Raw genomic sequence first — 24144 nt, 5'->3', positions numbered from 1 at the left:
GTTTTAAATGTAAGATGGTTAAAAAAAGAGCAAAATTATTGATTATTATTATATTATTATTTGTGGCCTGGTCCTATAAGAGCTCTTTGTTATTTCCCACGAGCCGGGTTGTGACAAAAACACTCATTGTTATGTTTAATATATATATTGTGTGTGGCAGGCTTACAATGATGGCTAAAACAACATTTGAGAGTGCGCTGACCCTGGTGCTAGAGGTTGGAGGTTGAATGTTTGAAGGGGTACGGGACTATAAAAGCCACTGCACTACTCTAATGTAGCTTCCTCTCCTTGACACTACTCTAATGTAGCTTCCTCTCCTCTCCTTGTCACTACTCTAATGTAGCTTCCTCTCCCGTGTCGACTAACCCAGACACTCTAATGTAGCTTCCTCTCCTTGTCACTACTCTAAATGAGCTTTCCTCCCTTGTCACTACTCTAATGTAGCTTCCTCTCCTTGTCACTACTCTAATGTAGCTTCCTCTCCTCTCCTTCACTACTCAATGTAGCTTCCTCTCCTCTCCTTGACACTACTCTAATGTAGCTTCCTCTCCTCTCCTTGTACACTACTCTAATGTAGCTTCCCTCCTTCTTCACTACTCTAATGTAGCTTCCTCTCCTTGTCACTACTCTAATGTAGCTTCTCTCCTCTCCTTGTCACTACTCAATGTAGCTTCCTCTCCTTTTCACTACTCTAATGTAGCTCTCTCCCTCCTGACACTTACTCAATATAGCTTCCTCCCTTGTCACTATTCTAATGTAGCTTCCTCTCCTACACTATGTCTCTAAGTGAGCTTCCTTCCTCCTTGTACTACTCTAATGTAGCTCCTCTCCTTTCACTACCAATGTAGCTTCCTTCACCTTCTCCTTGTAGCACTTTAATGTGCTTCCTCTCCTTGACACTACTCTAATGTAGCTTCTCTCCTCTCCTTGTCACTACTCTAATGTAGCTTTCTCTCCTCTCCTTGTCACTACTCTAATGTAGCTTCCTCTCTCTGTTTTGTCACACTATCTCTCTAATGTAGCTTCCTCTCCTTGACACTATCTAATGTAGCTTCCTCGCCTCTCCTGACACTACTCTAATGTAGCTTCCTCTCCTTTACACTACTCTAATGTAGCTTCTCGTCCTCTCCTCCACTACTCAAAGCTCCTCTCCTAACACTTGACTCTAATGTAGCTTCTCTCCTCCTCCTGTCACTACTCTAATGTAGCTTCCTCTCCTCTCCTCTGTCACTACTCTAATGTAGCTCCTCTCCTCTGTTGTCACTACTCTAATGTAGCTTCCTTCTCCTCTTGTCACTACTCTAAATGTAGCTTCTCTCCTCTCCTTGACACTACTCTAATGTAGCTCCTTTCCTTGACACTACTCTAATGAGTAGCTTCCTCTCCTCTCCTTGTCACTACTCTAATGTAGCTTCCTCTCCTCTCCTTGACACTACTCTAATGACCTCCTCTCTCACGTCTCTATATGTAGCTTCCCTTCCTTGACACTACTCTAATGTAGCTTCCTCTCCTCTCCTTGTCACTTACTAATGTAGCTTCCTCTCCTTGTCACTACTCTAATGTAGCTTCCTCTCCTTGACACTATTCTAATGTAGCTTCCTCTCCGCTCCTTGTCACTACTCTAATGTAGCTTCCTCTCCTCTCCTTGACACTACTCGAATGTAGCTTCCTCTCCTTGTCACTACTCTAATTTAGCTTCCTCTCCTTGACACTACTCTAATGTAGCTTCCTCTCCTTGACACTACTCTAATGTAGCTTCCTCTCCTTGACACTACTCTAATGTAGCTTCCTTTCCCTCCTGACACTACTCTAATGTAGCTTCCTCTCCTTTCACTACTCTAATGTAGCTTCCTCTCCTCTCCTTGACACTACTCTAATGTAGCTTCCTCTCCTTGACACTACTCTAATGTAGCTTCCTCTCCTCTCCTTGTCACCTACTCTAATGTAGCTTCCTCTCTTCCTTGTCACTACTCTAATGTAGCTTCCTCTCCTCTCCTTCTCACTACTCTAATGGAGCTTCCTCTCCTTCCTCCTCACTACTCTAATGGAGCTTCCTCTCCTTCGACTACCTCTAATGTAGCTTCCTCTCTCTCTCCTTGACACTACTCTAATGTAGCTTCCTCCTTCCTTACACTACTCTAATGAGCTTCCTCTCCTCTCCTTCACTACTCTAATGTAGCTTCGCTTTCCTTGACACTACTCTAATGTAGCTTCCTCTCCTCTCCTCCTCACTACTCTAATGGAGCTTCCTCTCCTCTCCTTCTCACTACTCTAATGGAGCTTCCTCTCCTCTCCTTCTCACTACTCTAATGTAGCTTCCTCTCCTCTCCTTCTCACTACTCTAATGGAGCTTCCTCTCCTCTCCTTCTCACTACTCTAATGGAGCTTCCTCTCCTGTCCTCAACTGATCTCTTTCATCTGTACTGGTGTGAGAGAACAGGACAGGCAAGAGCAAATTCCAGGTAGTTATCCACCATATCACTTTAGAGCAAGCTGTAGATGAGGGAGAGAGGAAACGAGAAGAGGACACCACTTCAGAGTCCTGTGATGCACCCTGACTCATCCAGGAAAAGACGGCAATAACTGGTCCAGCCATATGAGATGTATAGTGAACTTGAATGAATGCGGACCTTAGATTCTTTACTAATGATTGTTCTCGTATAATCTAATAAAATAACCATGTTTTGAGGGGAAAATAGAACACATCAGGGTGCTGGTTCTCTCGGTGCTTTCTAAATAAATCTATGTGAGAATGGCTAGTGAAATGAAAACCATTGGTCTCTACTGTAGGCAGCGTTAGGAAACTAGCCCCCACCTACCCTGCTATGGAGGCTTAGGCAGGTCAATACCCCAAGCCAAATGAGTTTAGAAATCAGAGAATGGCTTGAAAGCTGCTAAGCACCCCCTCTCTCCACACGTATGCATCACTCCCTATCTTTCACTCTCTCTCTCTCACACGCACGCACACCTCAACCACTTTGCTCTACCCTCGAACCACGGCGAAGCTAAGTGCAGCCTTTTCTGCTGAAACAGGAAGCCTCACTACCAATCTGTTGTCACCTGAGCTGTCTGTCTGGGTAGAGTAGTTACCAGAGGCTGCTACTCGCACGCTTCACTATGCTGCTGGAGCACACATCACTTAGCCTCCACACACACACACACACACACACACACACACACACACACACACACACACACACACACACACACACACACACACACACCAAATAAACCTGTCTTCCCCTTTCTCCACATCTTTGTACAGAACAGTCTGACATGGCGTTGACACGCTGGTTGTGTTGGAACTCTCGTCTCTGCTAGTTTGTCTTTGCTAGTCTCTACCTGCATGTTTATTGGCTCATCCTTCACCAGTCTTACCTCCTCTTAGCTCCAGGAGGCTACTGTAGCTAGTTAGCATTAGTAGCAGTTTTGCATGAGTAAACACATCTACTTGTCAACACCACCTTAAATCCCCCAGTTGCAACTCTTCCTTTCACAGTGCTCTGTTGTACCTGGCGCTGAGGCTGTGTCCTGGGAAGGCTTTGTTATTGTCTGGCAGAGTGATGTACAGCTTGTTTGTCTTACTCTGGGCGGGGGGATGAGGGTGGAGAGAGATGGACGATGTTGGAGGGTGGGGGTGGGAGAGGCAGGCAGCTCGTACCGGTTGGTGTAAGGCCTCCCTCGGCAGGGCTGGGTCAGACCTGATGTTCCCTTCTATTTTAATAATAATTATATACATTATTTGTAAAGCACATTTCATACAATGTTTTGCAGCTCAAAGTGCATGTCGAGACAGAAACAAATATTTGTATCTTAGAAGAATGTCACATGTAGGGCTGTGGTGTTCATTACATTTTGTCAGCCGGTGATTGTCAAGCAAATAACTGCCGGTCTCATTGTAATTGACCGTTAATTAAAATAAACACATTTAGCATCTTCTGGCTTCCACACATAGCCTACAAGCCACTGATGCAGACCTTTGGAACATCTACATTTTAAAAAGTCTAATAAATCCTTTTAATATAGCCTACATCACAATAAATCCATTATTTTAGACAGGTCTGAAGAAACATGATATGATGAAAATGTACGTAGTCTATTTCAGAAGAACAGAATAGCATACTCTGACATTATGTTAGGCCATGATCTGGCTATGCCATATGGCTGTGGATACACTAATTAATTTAGCAGAAAAGATTTGCTTAGAATTCTGTGGCATTATTTAATAGTATGAAGAATACAATTGAACATAGCTGAATAAGATAGAAAGGATATTGAGCGGTTAATAAAGACACAGGTCCTCCTATATGCTTCAATTGGAGTTATTTATGCAACTTTACTTGTGATACAAACTTTATTTATACATTCTAGGGCTGCATGATGCGACTAATGCGGATTTGAAAAAGAGTCACATAAAAGACAGATGCTGGCACTAAGACCGCACTCAGTCAGCTGTATAAAGAAATACGCAAACAGGAAACCACTCACCCAGAGGCGGCGCTTCTAGTGGCCGGAGACTTTAATGCAGGGAAACTCAAATCAGTTCTACCAAATTTCTATCAAGATGTTAGATGTGCAACCAGAGGGCAAAAAATTCTAGATCACCTGTACTCCACACACAGAGACGCGTACAAAGCTCTCCCTCGCACTCCATTTGGTAAATCCGACCACAACTCTATCCTCCTGATTCCTACTTTTACAATTCAAAAATTAAGCAAGAAGCGCCAGTGACTCGGTCTATAAAAAAGTGGTCAGATGAAGCAGATGCTAAACTATAGAACTGTTTTGGTATCACAGACTTGAACATGTTCCGGGATTCTTCCGATTGCATTGAGGAGTACACCACATCAGTCACTGGCTTTATCAATAAGTACATCGAGGACGTCGTCGCACGGTGACTGTACGTACATACCCCCACAGAAGCATGGATTACAGGCAACATTTGCACTGAGCTAAAGGGTAGAGCTGCCGCTTTCAAGGTGCGGGACACTAACCCGGAAGCTTACAAGAAATCCTGCTATGCCTACGACGAACGATATAACAGGCAAAGCGTCAATACAGTCCTAAGATTGAATCATACTACACCGGCTCCGACGCTCATCTTATGTGGCAGTGCTTGCAAACTATTACAGACTACAAAGGAAGCCAACCGCGAGCTGCCCAGTGACACGCGCCTACCAGACGAGCTAAATCACTTCTATGCTCGCTTCGAGGCAAGCAACACTGAAGCATGCATGAGAGCATCAGCTGTTCCGGACGACTGTGGTGATCACGTCCTTCGTAGCCGATGTGTAAGACCTTTAAACAGGTCAACATACAACAGGCTGCGGGGCCAGACGGATTACCAGGACGTGTACTCCGGGCATGTGCTGACCAACTGGGAGGTGTCTTCACTGACATTTTCAACATGTCCCTGATTGAGTCTGTAATACCAACATGTTTCAAGCAGACCACCATAGTCCCTGTGCCCAAGAACACAAAGGCAACCTGCCTAAATGATACAGACCTGTAGCACTCACGTCCGTAGCCATGAAGTGCTTTGAAAGGCTGGTAATGGCTCACATCAACACCATTATCCAGAAATCCTAGACCCACTCCAATTTGCATACCGCCCAAACAGATCCACGATGATGCAATCTCTATTGCACTCCACACTGCCCTTTCCCACCTGGACAAAAGGACACTATGTGAGAATGCTATTCATTGACTACAGCTCAGCGTTCAACACCATAGTACCCTCAAAGCTCATCACTAAGCTAAGGACCCTGGGACTAAACACCTCCTCTGAAACTGGATCCTGGACTTCCTGACGGGCCGCCCCCAGGTGGTGAGGGTAGGTAGCAACACATCTGCCACGCTGATCCTCAACACTGGAGCCCCCCCAGGGGTGCGTGCTCAGTCCCCTCCTGTACTCACTGTTCACCCACGATTGCATGGTCAGGCATGACTCCAACACCATCAATAAGTTTGCAGATGAACAACACCAACAACGACGAAACAGCCTATAGGAGGAGGTCAGAGACCTGGCCAGGTGGTGCCAGAATAACAACCTATCCCTCAACATAACCAAGACTAAGGAGATTGATTGTGGACTACAGAAAAGGAGGACCGAGCACGCCCCCATTCTCATCGACGGGCTGTAGTGGAGCAGGTTGAGAGCTTCAAGTTCCTTGGTGTCACCATCACCAACAAACTAGAATGGTCCAAACACACCAAGACACTCGTGAAGAGGGCACAACAAAGCCTATCTCCCTCAGGAAACAAAAAGATTTGGCATGTGTCTACAGCTGCAACATCGAGAGCATCCTGACTGGTTGCATCACTGCCTGGTACGGCAATTGCTTTGCCTCCGACCGCAAGGCACTACAGAAGGTAGTGCGTACGGCCCAGCACATCACTGGGTCTAAGCTGCCTGCCATCCAGGACCTCTACCACCAAGCAGTGTCAGAGGAAGACTCAAAAAATTGTCAAAGACCCCAGCCACCTCAGTCTGAGACTGTTCTCTCTACTACCGCATGGCAACGCGGTACCGGAGTGCCAAGTCTAGGACAAAAGGCTTCTCAACAGTTTTTACCCCCAAGCCATAAGACTCCTGAACAGTTCATCAAATGGCTACCCGGACTATTTGCATTGTGTGCCCCCCCCCCCCCCCCCCAACCCCTCTTTACGCTGCTGCTACTCTCTGTTTATCATATATGCATAGTCACTTTAACTGTACATTCATGTACATATATACATACTACCTCAATTGGCCCGACCAACCAGTGCTCTCGCACATTGGCTAACCGGGCTATCTGCATTGTGTCCCGTCACCCACCACCCGCCAACCCCTCTTTATGCTACTGCTACTCTCTGTTCATCATATATGCATAGTCACTTTAACCATATCTACATGTACATACTACCTCAATCAGCCTGACTAACCGGCGTCTGTATATAGCCTCGCTACTGTATATAGCCTTGCTACTGTATATAGCCTGTCTTTCTACCATTTTATTTCTTTACTTACCTATTGTTCACATAATACCTTTTTTGCACTATTGGTTAGAGCCTGTAAGTAAGCATTTCACTGTAATACCTGTTGTATTTGGCGCACGTGACAAATTTGATTTGATTTAAAAGGCATGAGCTCTGGACCCAACTGTGCGTGTCCGTATCGAATTCCGAGGCGCATATTGAAGATGTTAGAAGAACTGTCCACGTTAACTTTTCGTCAGCCAACAAGATGAGTAGATGAGTAGGCCTAACGAACAGCAAAAGCACTAGCCTATGTCAATCTACTATACCCCATAGTACAAAGGTTGGTTAACTTGTCCTTCTGTGTGAGAAATAAATATTCCAAGCATACTCTGGGACAGTTGTGGGATGCGATAGATCTCAAATTAATACAACCACTCACATCAAAACACATTTTAAAAACAATGAGGCTGATGCAACAGACCAGAACATTTGACTTAAAATGTTGATTAACCATTAGGCTATTTCTTCACATTATAAGTGCAGCAATGCACACACGGCAGTAGGCTATAAAGTGTGTATGTTCCAAAATGCAATTAACGGGAAAACACCATTCTCAAAAGTGACCGCAAATGCAATTATGCATGTAGTGCTTTATTATAAAGGTGATTTTTACGGTGAAAACGATCTTCCCCAAACTTGAAACTCACGCGCTGCCTTCTGTATGTCAAGCGGATTAATGTGCTTAATTTGGCTACATGAGGTGTGTAGCAAAACAAGGCATGCACTGTTTCTTGCCTTACTGCACACGTTGGGCATCAAGTGATAGTACATCATTCACAAGTGATAATACATCATTCACAAGTGATAATACATCATACTCAAGTGATAGTACATCATACTCAAGTGATAATACATCATTCACAAGTGATAATACATCATTCTCAAGTGATAATACATCATTCTCAAGTGATAATACATCATTCTCAAGTGATAATACATCATTCACAAGTGATAATACATCATTCACAAGTGATAATACATCATTCTCAAGTGATAATACATCATTCTCAAGTGATAATACATCATTCTCAAGTGATAACATTGTCACCCATCAGACTATTCTTAATTTAATCTTGTCTTTACATAAACTAAATAATATATGTGTGAAATTTGTTTGGGAGAAGACTAGTTGGAGAAGACTAGTTGGAGAAGACTAGTTGGAGAAGACTAGTTGCCGTGACTAAACAATTACATGGAATTTGACTGAAGTCATGACTCATGACCGCCAGTGTGGCGTTAATAAGGTCACCATAACTGCCCTAGTCACATGTACTATTTGGCCTTAAAAAGTTTCTTACGCGCTTCAGTCATTTAGACACATGCAAAATGAAGCATCAAGTGTTGTGAAAAGTTTAGGCAACACTGTGTGTTGTCTTTACAGTTCAGTAGACTCTGTACCTTTTGTGTCTGTCACTTTGAATGTCAAGTATCTGTATGTATCAACACAGTGAGTAATGTTTGTTGAAAGATCACCACGCTCATTTAGTGACATATTTTTCACAGTGTAAAGAATGCCATAGCATAGTTTCTAGATCCAGAAATGCAACATTTCGAGACTTCCGAGAACGCTTGTGAAACAGACCACAGGCCAGGGTTTGGGGTTTTAGAAGTCAATGAGAGAAGTTCATTTTTTTCTCCTGAGTTGTTAAAGGCACAACCTAGATTCGAGCCAATGTCTTACATAGTTAATTTTTAATACTCCAACCTCGTGAAAGTGACAAACTGACACATTTTCCTTAAAACAACTTTATATGGAAGGAGTGCCTTTGATTTGACGGTGTGCCCATGCGCAGTTTGGTGCTAGACGACCGTTAAACCCGATGACGCATTTCTACGCATCGTTGGCTAGGTTAGCTAGCCATCGTGCCATGGCACTGCCTACAAGTGGGATCAGGGATTTCTCATGAAGAAAGTGTTTTAGCCTATCTTCATTCTGTACTCTCTTTGGGCATAGTGTGTGTTGTTTGTGTGTTGGGGGGGTTGAGGAGGGGATGGAATGCAGGGGGTCCCATGGGTTTCACCACACAGGAAGCTCATCTGTGTCCCGCTGAGTAAAGTCCCCAGAGCTATGGCTAGAAAAGAGAGCAGCGCCAAACCAAACTGTAACCTCGTTCTCGCTCTTCTCGTACATCAGAACGGGAGCGTTGGCCCACTGCTCCCCTAACACTGTGGCTTTGTGTCTGTCTGTGCTGTGGGTTCCTTTGTCGAACTGAAACATGCAAAACTCTGCGCTGTGCAGTCTAATGGGGACATATCGAATGATTAAACCCTTGAGTCAGCAAGTTGTTCTGTAACAATGCAAGTTGTTTGATCAGGCATAATTCATGCCCTTACATTACTGTGTAGTACAGTAGTGATCATCATTTTAGGGTTGCACTAGCAGGTTGTAAAGTGTTTATGACAGGGATATGACATTGTTATATTAACCTCGACAGGTTGATCGCCTCAGGTATCTTATGAACCACTTGCTTTGTTCACTGTGACATAATCAATCGTCTTTCTTAGAGAGATCAACACTACATAATGTGTGGGAGATAGATAGATACCTTGAAAGGAGATACATACCCAGTAAGGAGATACATAGATAGCCTGTTAGGAGATAGATACAGTTGAAGTCGGAAGTTTACATACACTTAGGTTGGAGTCATTAAAACTAGTTTTTCAACCACTCCACAAATTTCTTGTTAACAAACTATAATTTTGGCAAGTCGGTTAGGACATCTACTTTGTGCATGACACAAGTAATTGATCCAACAATTGTTTACAGACAGATTATTTCACTTATAATTCATTGTTTCACAATTCCAGTGGGTCAGAAGTTTACATACACTAAGTTGACTGTCCCTTTAAACAGCTTGAAAAATTCCAGAAAATGATGTCATGGCTTTAGAAGCTTCTGATAGGCTAATTGACATAATTTGAGTCAATTGAAGGTGTACCTGTGGATGTATTTCAAGGCCTACCTTCAAACTCGGTGCCTCTTTGCTTGACATCATGGGAAAATCAAAAGAAATCAGCCAAGACCTCAGGAAAAAAAATTGTTGACCTCCACATGTCTGGTTCATCCTTGGGAGCAATTTCCAAATGCCTGAAGGTACCTCGTTCATCTGTACAAACAATAGTATGCAAGTATAAACACCATGGGACCACGCAGCCATCATACAGCTCAGGAAGGAGACGCATTCTGTCTCCTAGAGATGAACGTACTTTGGTGCGAAAAGTGCAAATCAATCCCAGAACAACTGCAAAGGACTTGTGAAGTTACTGCAGGAAACAGGTACAAAAGTATCTATATCCACAGTAAAATTAGTATTTTATTGACATAACCTGAAAGGCTGCACAGCCAGGAAGAAGCCACTCCTCCAAAACCGCCGTAAAAAAGCCAGACTACGGTTTGCAAATGCACATGGGGACAAAGATCGTATTTTTTGGAGAAATGTCCTCTGGTCTGATGAAACAAAAATAGAACTGTTTGGCCATAATGACTATCGTTATGTTTGGAGGAAAAAGGGGGAAGCTTGCAAGCCGAAGAACACCATCCCAACCGTGACGCACGGGGGTGGCAGCATCATGTTGTGGGGGTGCTTTGCTGCAGGAGGGACTGGTGCACTTCACAAAATAGATGGCATCATGAGGTAGGAAAATGATGTGTATATTTTGAAGCAACATCTCAAGACATCAGTCAGGAAGTTGAAGCTTGGTCGCAAATAGGTCTTCCAGATGGACAATGACCCCAAGCATGTTTCCAAAGTTGCGGCAAAATGGCTTAAGGACAACAAGGTCAAGGTATTGGAGTGGCCATCACAAAGCCCTGACCTCAATCCTATAGAAGATTTGTGGGCAGAACTGAAAAAGCTTGTGCGAGCAACGAGGCCTACAAACCTGACTCAGTTACACCAGCTCTGTCAGGAGGAATTGGCCAAAATTCACCCAACTTATTGGGGGAAGCTTGTGGAAGGCTACCCGAAACGTTTGACCCAAGTTAAACAATTTAAAGGCAATGCTACCAAATACTAATTGAGTGTATGTTAACTTCTGACCCACTGGGAATGTGATGAAAGAAATAAAAGCTGAAATAAATCACTCTCTACTATTATTCTGACATTTCACATTCTTAAAATAAAGTGGTGATCCTAACTGAACTAAGACAGGGAATTTTTACTAGGATTAAATGTCAGGAATTGTGAAAAACTGAGTTTAAATGTATTTGGCTAAGGTGTATGTAAACTTCCGACTTCAACTAGAGATAGATAGATAGATCGATCGATAGATAGATAGATAGATAGCCTGTTAGGAGATAGAACTAAGCCCTGTAAATACACCTCTCTAGCCCGTGGCTCTGTGCTCCTTGAGAAGCTGGGCTCTGGCTAGCTGAGAGAGAAAAAACCCTGACTCTACTCTGGCTAGCTAAGAGAAAGCCCTGACCTGGCTCTGGCTAGCTGAGAGAGAAAAAACCCTGACTCTACTCTGGCTAGCTAAGAGAAAGCCCTGACCTGGCTTACAACAACAAGGCCTTGGGGCACTGTGACATCACACCACCACTCTAGCTGTCCAGTCAATTGCCATGCAGGGAAAAGCTCCAAATTCAATGTTGAAATACTATCTCAACCCAGTTACCAGAACTACTGCTGATGGCTGCACAGTGCACACACACCAGGCAATGTACAAATTTTTGCTTAGCCTGAGGGGTTTGGAGTGGGCTGGTTGACCACTTGCCCTAGTTTGAGAGGAGATGCCTCTGTTCTCCGGCTAGAGACGGAGATTAGCTGCTGTTATTACCGCATCTGTGTGTTGTCTTTAAAGAGAACCTTCAGCTGCTCTCATACAGTCTCTTCCTTCACAGTGTTTGACAGTGTGAGTTTCTGAGTGATGTCTAGTCTGAAACAGCGCCATGGCCATTATGTCACCATTCAGCCTCTCTTCCTGAGTCATCATTTGGCTGTGTCCCGGGCGGCATCATGGGGCCGGGACAGGGACAGGGGTCCAGCCTCACCTCCCTCTCTCTCCTGCTCTCCTCGCCCRTCATCTGTCTAGAACTCCATCCCCTGCTAATCCCAGGCTAATGCCTACTAATACTACTGTGCACCGCAACGCTCTTTCTATCTCTCTCTCTCAGCCTAGCACCGTGCCCCATCACACTGCCACCATGGCAACACACACACACTGATGTAACACACACACACAAAGCACAGTCTCCTCTGCTCTCTTCTCCTTCCCCTCTCCTCTGCTCTCTTCTCCCCCTCTCCTCTGCTCTCCTCTCCTCTGCTCTCGTCCCCCTCTCCTCTGCTCTCCTCTCCCTCTCCTCCCCCTCTCCTCTGCACTCCTTTCCCTCTCATCTGCTCTCTTCTCCCCCTCTCCTCTGCTCTCCTCTCCTCTGCTCTCGTCCCCCTCTCCTCTCCTTGGTGATTGTGCTAGGTGAAACACAGCGGAGGGAATAATGTGTGAGTGACAGAAAGTCATATCCTGATGAGCGTGAATCACCAGTCGGGGCTTGCATCTGCTCGCACCGGCAAAACCTAATCAGGGAAAACAAGCGATTAACGGTGTGCTTTTTCAATCAACTTTGTTGAGTTTGATAGAGAGAGATAGAGAACGAGAGAGAGAGACAGAGCAGGGGATGGATGGATGGGGGCAGGGAAAATAATTGGAGTGTAAAAATAACTTGCTCATTGTTCTTCTGGGCCCACCTCCTCGTAGAGATAAGCACACGGCTATCATTTGAAGGATCCCTTTGGCGGCAGCGTGGAAGACGTGTGGAAGTGAAGGAGAGATTTGTAAAATCATTGGCTGTGGTTGGCTTTGATGCCACAGATAAGATCTAGGACTCAATTCAATTGAATCCACATTGCAATATGCACGCAGTAGCCCTTGACTTTTCCCGTTGTCACATAACATCACGTCATGTTTTTTGGTGCTGTACAAAAACTGTACTACCAGGTAGATGCTTCTTCTGAGTGTCAAAACTGTCATGTTGAATGTACAATTCATGATATCATTATCCAAGGTGTTTTCACAGTTCTTAAAATCCCAATGTAAACAAAACAAGGCCAGCATTGAAAAGCTTTATTTGGTTAAGTTGACTGTCCGTGTGACTATTTGACTGACTGTATGACATTTCCTGTCTCTGCAGCCATCCCTTCCTGTCCTGTACACCCTGTCCAGCCAGGCCACCCACGAAGCTGTCCACCTCCTGTGCAGGATGCTTGTGTTCGATCCGGTGAGTAGTGTGCGTGCGTGCGTGCGCCTGACTGCCTGTTGGGAAACAGACCATTATACTCCACAGTAATAGGATGCAATTTCTGCCTAACCAAAGAAAATAAACAAAAATAATCTCGTCATTACAAGTAATGGTTCAATGGCTAAATGGCCTGCAGATTGGACACCATATGTAGAGATGTAAAAAAAAAAAAAATCTTCTCTCCCCGACTGCTTGGGGAAATAAGATGAAGCTCTGTCACTAACAGATTAATAGGAGTCTGACACATGGTAATAATGGGGGCCAAAAACATTGAGTTATTGAGGCCTACTGAATACAGGGTTGTCTCATGGATATCTGTAATGTGGAAATAAGCAGACTTTCTTTTCGGACATCTTTATTCAGACCAGAGGGAAGTTTTTCTCCCCCTTCGTTTTAAAGTCTGGCACCTGTCAGTGGGATATTGCTGACTAGTCAGWTGGTTATTCAGTTGAGGCTGATTTGATTTGATTCCAAGGTCTAGTTTTAATGTGGGGTGTCCTCAAAATGTGCAGTAGCCTGCTGTTTATGAGAGACTGCAAACACTTTATTAAACATACCATTTGATTTGGAGGGATTTCATAGTCCTGTATGTATTCCATCAGTGTGTGTAGTCTGTGTACATCAGTGTGTGTTTGGCCCTCCCCCAGTCGAAGCGGATCTCAGCGAAGGATGCCCTGGCCCACCCCTACCTGGACGAGGGCCGACTGAGGTACCACACCTGCATGTGTAAGTGCTGCTACACCACCTCCTCTGGTCGCGTCTACACCAGCGACTTCGAGCCCGTCACCACACCCAAGTTTGACGATGGCTTCGAGAAGAATCTGACCTCCGTCAGACAGGTCAAAGGTGAGTCTGTCCACCAACCAGCAGAGTGCAGAGTTTTGCTGTGGGAATTAGGCCTTTTTTGTTTTTATTGTTTTATCCTCTGTTTTAGGCCTATCTAGCTCATCCATTGTTATTCCCTTCATGTCACCGGGTTATGTTTTTCCACTGGGTTTGCAAAGAGAGGCAGCTTTAGCTAAAGCTAATGGGTTCAATGGGTGGTAAATAGACATTCATCCATTGCTTACATGGTGAAAGACTTATCCCAACTTAACCTCGTACCACAATTATTGTGAAACTGGCAGCTTTACAGACACTTGAGGTCCTAATTTAATCCAATCAGCCCTGAGACCATGTGCAGATCATGCCTCTGTATGTTAAGGCGTCCTCATGCTTCCCAGCCGAAACAGTTCGGAAGAGTTTGTGCATATACTATGACAACATAAGTCTGTAGCCGAAGTCTACGCCCCTTTGTCATTGATTGGTCAACAGTAGGGATTCTTCAATAGTCTTTGTTGTCATACAATGAGAGACGACTTGTTTTGATGCGTATCTTTTAATTGAGAAATACTGCACCAAACATCTTAGTTAGATGTAAAATTGCGAAATCTCCTCTGCAAAAACGTCAAAATTAATGACAGATTTCTTGAGTTAATACGGACTATTTTGAGGAAGTATATACTGGCTATGGCGTCTCAAAATGGATAAACAGTACTATTGCATATTTTTTATATTTTTTCAAGTGAAGGTCTTTTAAGGGAGTATGCGAGCACACTTGTTCGGTACACTTGCAGAGTTCGGCTAGGCGCCAGTTAAACTGAAGCTTGCTGACGCCTTTAGTCACATCCCTAGAAGCACTCCCTCTCGTTTAGATGTTTGTTCTCTCTCGGCCTATCTCTTCCTCACCCTCCCTCCCTCCTCTCTCTCTCTCTCTGCGGGGAGAGCCAGATCAGTGGTGGCCTGTTCTGTCAGCAGGTATTAGTGAGGATGTCTTCTAAACGCAGGCTTACTCTGGTGGATGGTCGAAATAAACCTGGCCTTCCTCCCTCCTCCTTCTCCCTCCTCCTACTTCTCCCTCCCTTTCCTCTTCCTTCCTGCCTGGTACTTATTTCAACCATTTACCTGGTCCTAAGTCGTAGCTAGGCAACAAAGCTTGTTTTAATGAATCCCAATGAAGCTAAGTAATCAGTAGATCATTGTAATGCAACTAAAAGGGAAAGGGGGATACCTAGTCAGTTGTACAATGCATTCAACTGAAATGTGTCTTCTGCATTTAACTTAACCCCTCTGAATCAGACTACCATTTTACCACGGGATTTCAAAATACATACCCGGGTTATTTCTAAGTGAAGATCCACACTTTGAAATAGATCTTTACCTAATTTCAAACAAGCAGTAAATACTGTATGATACAATTAGTCAACCCCGGTTAAAAACCTTACTGTGAAACTCAGTGTAACTGTAAAGACTGTGTTGGGTTCGTCTCCTTGAGCCTGTCTCTGTCTTCCACAGAGATCATTCACCAGTTCATCCTGGAGCAGCAGAAGGGGAACAGAGTGCCGCTCTGCATCAACCCCCAGTCAGCCGCTTTCAAAAGCTTTATCAGGTAAGACTAGAGGCCTCTGCCGGTGGATAAAACTGGATTCCTCATTGTTTGGATTTTTGCAATTGAGCTAGTTTGAAAGCTAACCACTTCTTAGAAACTTGATAGCTTGTTAGATGACATTTACCCACCTTGACCTGGTCCTGTGAGCATGTCAGCTTCCTTTCTCTTACCTGATCTACCTGCCACACCTTGGTACCTGTGTCCTTCTGTGTCACAACAAGAACAGTAACAGTCCATTCCATTGGCCAGCTTTGCTCACTGGCAGCCAATAAAAGTGTCTTTCTCCTTGCAGTTTGTTATTACCCGGCCTAAAATATCTGATTTGTGAGTTTCACTCCTGCCTCCATCCAGCCAACATCCTGAGAGTTATTGTTAAGGATTTGGTGCATTAGTTAATTGCTTTTTCCTCTGCAGTAGATGCATGCTGCTCACTAAACAGAAAGTGGTGCTGCGACAGTGCCAGGGACTGACCATACCTTTCCATCTCTCCCTGTCCCCTCATCTCTCTGTGTCCTCTTTTGTTCTTTCTTTCGCTCATCTCCCTCGCTGTCTCTCTCTCTCTCCCTGACAGTTCCACTGTGGCCCAGCCCTCTGAGATGCCCCCGTCCCCCCTGGTGTGGGAATAGCTGCTGTCTGGGCCACGACCCTGCCCATGGCCCACGCTGGACTACTGAGGACAAGAAGAAGAAACCCCAACCTGCGTAGCATTTCACTGGAGTCTAGGACTAGCAATGTCCACTGTGTGTGTACTGTAATACTAACTATGAAGTTTTAAAATGAACCCAACCAACCACTGCTGACTGGGTTATGGAGGGACTTTTACAGTGTGCTATGTATGCAAGTGTATACCCACACTGCTCTGTAGATGCAAACCCACTAATGAATGCACACACACATGTGCATACAAACATTGTGCAGAGCTGGTATAAGGGCCAACCTCGTGGGCTTGAAAGTGTGTGTGTAAAGCCAGGGATYAGACAGTATGCTGCAGAGAGTCCTCGTAGTCTCTGCCTGCATTCCCAGAGGGCAACGCACAGCTCCCGTCCACTTCCATACATGCATAGTCATCACTTATTTATTAAAGGAGGGAGACGCGTTCCGGAAAGGGTGTTCTTTTTATATATAGCACAGGATTTAAGACACTACCTGCTCACGCTAGTTAACCCCCCCTCCCTCAGAAATCATAATGTTCAATTAGAGATAATGCTTTTTATTTATTTGTGGTGTACTGTTAAACAGTWTAGTCAGAGGGTTTCATTGTTTGTTTTTTTGTTACATTTTTTTCTGCTCCATTGCTGTATGTTCTATGCCTGCTGTCTCCCGGGTTAGAAGTCAGTATTTGTGAAGAGATGTGTGCTCTGCATGCCATTTGGTTGCGATACATATGGCGAGAACCCCTCACACGGCACACCCACTCGCACACCTAACCCAAATGTGGGCATGTGGAAGTATGGCACTGTGTCAGTATTAGCTGGGTAAAATGAGGTAACCCTGGAATGTGGTTGCTTCAAAGAATAGACTATTAGTGCGAAGAGCCACTGAGAGCTGAAGTACTGTAGCATGACGGGGGACAGAGAGGCAGTAGTTTAGGGTACATATTGATATTGTGGGATTCTGCACAGGTTTTGTGCTACAGTAACAAGAAGGCCATGTTGGGGTGCTACTTGGTCGTTGCATTTTCTCTCTGGAGACTCTGAGAGACCGAATTCAAGTAATCTGCTGTTAGACATACTGTACCATATGAACAGGCATGTTAAGAGTATAAAGGATACAGACATTCACTGGTTCCCCTGCCATGTCTGCTGAATCTATAGTCCTACCATACACTGTCCATGTTCTGTCAATACATACCTAGTTGAAGACAGACAAGCAAAATAATACGAAGATCAGCCAAACCAAAATAATACAATTATTCTAAAGAGAAAGCGAAACCAAGATTTAAAAAAAATAGATGTTTGATGATACGAGGGGATGTTGCCATTCCTTGAAGACATTCATTCATTTCTGTAGGGTTGCTTATACGTGTGTCCTGTCACATGCGAATGAGAATGTTTAATCAACTACAGTGAGTTGCTTTGGTGAGGGTTTGTCACCTTATCAAGGGAATGGTGTCAAACAGATATATTAGGTCTACTTTAAACCTCACTCCCCAAAGCGATATTTCATGTTACCCACACCTACACCAATAAAATAAACTCTCAGAAGAAAACAATTTAATATATTTTTTGATTATTATTTTTTTGTTCTTTCAGTCAACATTCTATGGCATGCTTTCTCATGATCCACAGAATATGATATGTAAATACATTAAAAAAACGAATAGATTTAAAACTAAATCTACAATGGAGGAAAAAAACAAAGAAATTAAAACTCAAAACAATACTGCTGTATAGAAGGTGTATTAGCCTGCACATTTTTAGGGCTGTGCATTTTATTTTATTTTTGAGACTTGCATATAAATGTATATATTTTATTTGGTCTTTCATTTGTTTTCCCCTGTACTAGAGTGTGTAGAAGACAAAAATAATCCAAAACAAAAATGATTCAGAAAACAAATGAAAAAACACATAACCAATTATGTTAATTGTGTCTTGTGTGTACTGCAGAGCTGTGGCTATATTGAAGTAGAAGGCTTTTTTCTTATTATTATTATACTACTATTATTATTATATTATTATTTCTTTTACCTTAGAGAAACACTTTACTATTGTGTTTATATGTATATAAAGGAATCACAATGTTGGTCTCTACCTCTTGAGCTCAATTACTTGGTTTGTCTACCTCCACAAGTTTATCATTTCATGTGGAGATTTAAAAATAAAACTTGAATGTCCCTTCCAGCTTTTATATTGAAATAAATAAAACACGTGCAAGTTTCTTCTTCACTCATTTGAAAAACGATAAAAAATTTGCCAGAGGTGGGTTGCATCCTATCATGTCATTGTATTAAAAACCCTATCAATAGCCAAGCAATTACAGACTGTTAGTTGACATTGAGTCATACATTTGATAGGCTATGACCCCCCCCCCCCCCCCGTTTCCCTGTGTAATATGTATGTGAAGATGCTAGTATCTTTTCGTCAAGAGATTTTGTGTTGTAATTAAGTACAAAAACCCACTGATGCTCATTTTAAACGTGTACAAAAAATAACGCAGACTAACTTGAACCTGCAACTGATATTTGGGCAAAATTTGGATAGATACTACTTGTGCTGTCACACATTTTATAAGACATTTGAAGTTTATACTCAGAGGTAATGTAATTTGAATACAATTTACGATAAATATATCTATAAAGCTCTGCTTACAAGGACCTTAAAGCCAATGTGAAGTTGAGACCGGAATTGACTCCTCGGATGTACTCACGTGTGTGTTGGGAAAAATGGCCGGTTTCTAAAAGTGTAGATTTGAAGTACAGTGGTGAAACTCATTAAATGTGACATTTAAAGAACGTCAGTGCTGTGGCTTTTATTCTTCTTCCTGCTTCATTATAGACCTAGACTGTTGCGTAGAGTATGTAGATCATGTATTATACATAATGTCTGATTTCATCCTGGTTGAATGGGTGGTCCCGTATGGCTCAGTTGGTAGAGCGTGGAGCTTGCAACGCCAGGGTTGTGGGTTTGATTTACAACTTACTGTAAGTCGCTCTGGATAAGAGCATCTGCTAAATGACTAAAATGTAAAATTGTGTGATTATTTCAGGACTTTTACTGCCACCCAGTGGAGGACATTATCTTTAACAGTCTAAGCATTTCCAATAAATGCGAGCACGTGATATACAATCAAATCGCATTGCTTTCACATTGGATTTTACCATGGTATATTCCACTGAGGGCAAGTGTACATCAATATAGACAGAATCTCAATTATTGTCCATATTAAAGGTGCTCTATGCAACAAGTCCAACGACAACAGCCCTTAATGTCTATGATATATCTGTAACAGTAAATGAATACAATTCCTTAAGAAAAATAAAGAATGTTGAACATTGTTTGAATCTATAGTTGCTTATTCATTGAGTAAGTCTGAAGGATACAAGACCATAATATATTTATTATAGCTCAAATGATGAACCCTACCTAAAGGGGCAAATAAATCCACAAGTAGGAGATTTTTAAATTCTAGGCTATGATATGGTCAAACTGGTCACCAGCTTCCTTCCGTTGGTCAAATTGTTTTTAGAGAAAAGTAATGGAATGTAGGAATGTAAGACTTGATGAGTGAGTGTTATGATATACAGTGCCTTTGGAAAGTATTCAGACCCTTTCACTTTTTCCCCATTTTTGTTACATTACAGCCTTATTCTAAAATGTTCCTGATCAGTCTACACACAATACCCCATAATGACAAGTGAAAACAGGTTATTAGAATTTTTTGCAAGTGTATAATTTTTTTACTGAAATACGTTATTTACATAAGTATTCAGACCCTTTGCTATGAGACTCGGAATTGACCTCAGGTGCATCCTGTTTCCATTGATCATCCTTGAGATGTTTCTACAACTTGATTGGAGTTCACCTGTGGTAAATTCAAATGATTGGACATGATTTGAAAAGACACACACCTGTCTATATAAGGTCCCACAGTTGACAGTGCATGTCAGAGCAAAAACCATGCCATGAGGTACGAGACAGGATTGTGTTGAGGTACAGATCTGGGGAAGGTTACCAAAACATTGAAGGTCCCCAAGAACAATGGCCTCCATCATTCTTAAATGGGAGAAGTTTGAAACCACTGGCCAAACTCAGCAATTGGGGGAGAAGGGCCCCTTGGTCAGGGAGATATCCCAATGGTCACTCTGACAGAGGTCCAGAGTTCCTCTGTGGAGATGGAAGAATCTTCCAGAAGGACAACCATCTCTGCATCACTCCACCAATCAGGCCTTTGCGGAAGCCACTTCTCAGTAAAAGGCACATGACAGCCCGCTTGAAGTTTGCCAAAAGGCACCTAAAGGACTCTCGGACCATGAGAAACAAGATTCTCTGGTCTGATGAAACCAAGAGTGAACTCTTTGGTCTGAATGTTAAGCGTCACGTCTGGTGGAAACCTGGCACCATCCCTACGGTGAAGCATGGTGGTGGCAGTATCATGCTGTGGGGATGTTTTTCAGCGGCAGACACTAGTCAGGATCGAGGGAAAGATGAACGGAGCAAAGTACAGAGAGATCCTTGATGAAAACCTGTTCCAGAGCACTCAGGACCTCAGACTGGGGTGATGGTTCACCTTCCAACAGGACAACAACCCTAAGCACACAGCCAAGACAACGCAGGAGTGGCTTTGGGACAAGTCTCTGAATATCCTGGAATGGCCCAGCCAGAGCCCGGACTTGAACCTGATCGAATCTCCCTGGAGCGACCTGAAAAAAAGCTGTGCAGCGACGCTCCCCATCCAACCTGACAGCTTGAGAGGATCTGCAGAGAACAATGGTAGAAACTCCACAAATACAGGTGTGCCAAGCTTGTAGCGTCACACCCAAGAAGACCCGAGGCTATAATAGCTACCAAAGGTGGTGCTGAGTAAAGGGTCTGAATGCTTATGTAAATGTGATATTTCATTTTTGTTTTATACATTTGCAAAAATGTCTAAACCTGTTTTTGCTTTGTCATTATGGGGAATTGTGTAGATTGATGAGGGGGGGGGACTATTTAATCCACTTTAGAATAAGAATGTAACAAAATGTGGAAGAAGTGAAGGATTCTGAATACTTCCCGAATGCATTGTATGTCAACTACTATCGCCTTAAGTACAAAAATTGACTTATTCTATTGGTCAACTTGTCCTTCTGTGCGAGAAAGAAATATTCCAAACATACTCTGGGACAATTGTGGGATGCGATAGATCCCAAATTAATACAACCACTCGCCTCAAAACATCCTTTTAAAAGCAATGAGGCTGATGCAACAGATCAGAACGTTTAGTTTAAAATGTTGATAAACTAAGGCTATTTCTTCATGTTAGAAATGCAGCAATGCGCACACGACAGTAGGTAATAAGCGCGACTGTTCCAAAATGCAATCAATTAGCGGGAAAACACCATTCTCAAAAGTGACCGCAAATGCAATTATGCATGTAGTGCTTTATTATAAAGGTGATTTTTTATGGTGGAAATTCTCTTTCCCAAACTTGAAACTCTGTGTATGCCAGTTAGGCTCTACACCGGTTGTAAAGCGGATAATGTGCTTAATTTGAGAAGTTATTTGCCCACTTTAGTTGTGATACAAACCTTGTCAAAACATATAGGACTATGGGCTAGGCTACATGAGGTGTGCAACTATGATTTTAAGTCGGAAAAAAGGCGTGCGCTGATTTTCGCTTCCTACACGTGCTGGGCACCATCAAGTGATAGTACAAAATGGACAAGTAATAATATTGTCACCCATCCGACTATTCTTGATTTAATATTGTCTTTACATATAATAAATGTGTGAAATTAGTTTTGATTTAGAATGTACCATTATAATGCACCTGTCTCGGAACAGGGGAAAAAGATACATAATCTATGCACCCGTGGTTCATTTTCATGCCAGCCAGATACAGTGGGGAGAACAAGTATTTGAAACACTGCCGATTTTGCAGGTTTTCCTACTTACAAAGCATGTAGAGGTCTGTAATTTTTTATCATAGGTACACTTCAACTGTGAGAGACGGAATCTAAAACAAAAATCCAGAAAATCACATTGTATGATTTTTAAGTAATTCATTTGCATTTTATTGCATGACATAAGTATTTGAATCACCTACCAACCAATAAGATTCCGTCTCTCACAGACCTGTTAGTTTTTCTTAAGAAGCCCTCCTGTTCTCCACTCATACCTGTATTAACTGCACCTGTTTGAACTCGTTACCTGTATAAAAGACACTGTCCACACACTCAATCAAACAGACTCCAACTCTCCACAAGGGCCAAGACCAGAGAGCTGTGTAAGGACATCAGGGATAAAATTGTAGACCTGCACAAGGCTGGGATGGGCTACAGGACAATAGGCAAGCAGCTGGTGAGAAGGCAACAACTGTTGCGCAATTATTAAAAAATGGAAGAAGTTCAAGATGACGGTCAATCACCCTCGGTCTGGGGCTCCATGAGCATACTCCACCTCGTGGGGCATCAATGATCGTGAGGAAGGTGAGGGATCAGCCCAGAACTACACGGCAGGACCTGGTCAATGACCTGAAGAGAGCTGGGACCACAGTCTCAAAGAAAACGATTAGTAACACACTACGCCGGCATGGATTAGAATACTGCAGCGCACGCAAGTCCCCCTGCTCAAGCCAGCGCATGTCCAGGCCCGTCTGAAGTTTGCCATTGACCATCTGGATGATCCAGAGGAGGAATGGAGAAGGTCATGTGGTCTGATGAGACAAAAATAGAGCTTTTTGGTCTAAACTCCACTCGCCGTGTTTGGAGGAAGAAGAAGGATGAGTACAACCCCAAGACACCATCCCAACCGTGAAGCGGGGAGGTGGAAACATCATTCTTTGGGATGCTTTTCTGCAAAGGGGACAGGACGACTGCACCATATTGAGGGAGATGGATGGGCCATGTATCGCGAGATCTTGGCCAACAACCTTCTTCCCTCAGTAAGAGCATTGAAGATGGGTCGTGGCTGGGTCTTCTAGCATGACAATGACCCAAAACACACAGCCAGGGCAACTAAGGAGTGGCTCCGTAAGAAGCATCTCAAGGTCCTGGAGTGGCCTAGCCAGTCTCCAGACCTGAACCCATTAGAAAATCTTTGGAGGGAGCTGAAAGGCCATATTGCCCAGCGACAGCCCCGAAACCTGAAGGATCTGGAGAAGGTCTTGAATGGAGGAGTGGGCCAAAACCCTGCTGCAGTGTGTGCAAACCTGGTCAAGAACTACAGGAAACGTATGATCTCTGTAATTGCAAACAAAGGTTTCTGTACCAAATATTAAGTTCTGCTTTTCTGATGTATCAAATACTTATGTCATGCAATAAAATGCAAATTAATTACTTAAAAATCATACAATGTGATTTTCTGGATTTTTGATTTAGATTCCGTCTCTCACAGTTGAAGTGTACCTATGATAACAATTACAGACTTCTACATGCTTTGTAAGTAGGAAAACCTGTAAAATCGACAGTGTATCAAATACTTCTTCTCCCCACTGTATGCTATACTCATGTTGTAAAGAGAAGCAATGTGCTTAAAATTAGGAAAGTTGAGAAATAAATATAAGCTGATGGGATCCTCTTTTTTAATAGAGGCCATCAAAACTCTGTTTTCTCATGCAATTGCATAGCCTATATAAATGTTTGGCAACATGAGCTAATGGGCTCTCATGAATTTGCATAATTTGCCATGTGCATGTAATTGTGATGGACGCTGTATGAGAGAGGAATAACGTGTGGGAGAGACAAAAAGTGAGTCAAAAACACCCTAAATATGTTTTGAACTACAAATGAACTTTCTTCTGTCGATTCTTGATTTTATTT

At 43.1% G+C, this 24144-nt stretch overlaps 1 protein-coding gene across 1 annotated transcript in view; it reads left to right on the top strand.

Moving 5' to 3' along the window:
• LOC112074031 (serine/threonine-protein kinase NLK) overlaps positions 1-16406 on the top strand; it is a 36635-nt gene extending 20229 nt beyond the window's left edge. Inside the window, exons 6-9 of the mRNA XM_024141254.2 lie at positions 13151-13237; positions 13906-14104; positions 15593-15686; positions 16258-16406. Of these exons, the coding sequence (XP_023997022.2) occupies positions 13151-13237; positions 13906-14104; positions 15593-15686; positions 16258-16312 (435 nt within the window). The 3' untranslated portion in view covers positions 16313-16406. The remainder of the gene's footprint in view (positions 1-13150; positions 13238-13905; positions 14105-15592; positions 15687-16257) is intronic.
• The last annotated feature ends 7738 nt before the right edge of the window (positions 16407-24144 follow it).

This window comes from Salvelinus sp. IW2-2015, unplaced genomic scaffold (genome assembly GCF_002910315.2).
Source record: "Salvelinus sp. IW2-2015 unplaced genomic scaffold, ASM291031v2 Un_scaffold2469, whole genome shotgun sequence".
Taxonomy (NCBI): Eukaryota; Metazoa; Chordata; class Actinopteri; order Salmoniformes; family Salmonidae; genus Salvelinus; species Salvelinus sp. IW2-2015.
The sequence above is the reverse complement of the archived record's forward strand: the minus strand, read 5'-3'. Positions and strand labels throughout refer to the sequence as shown.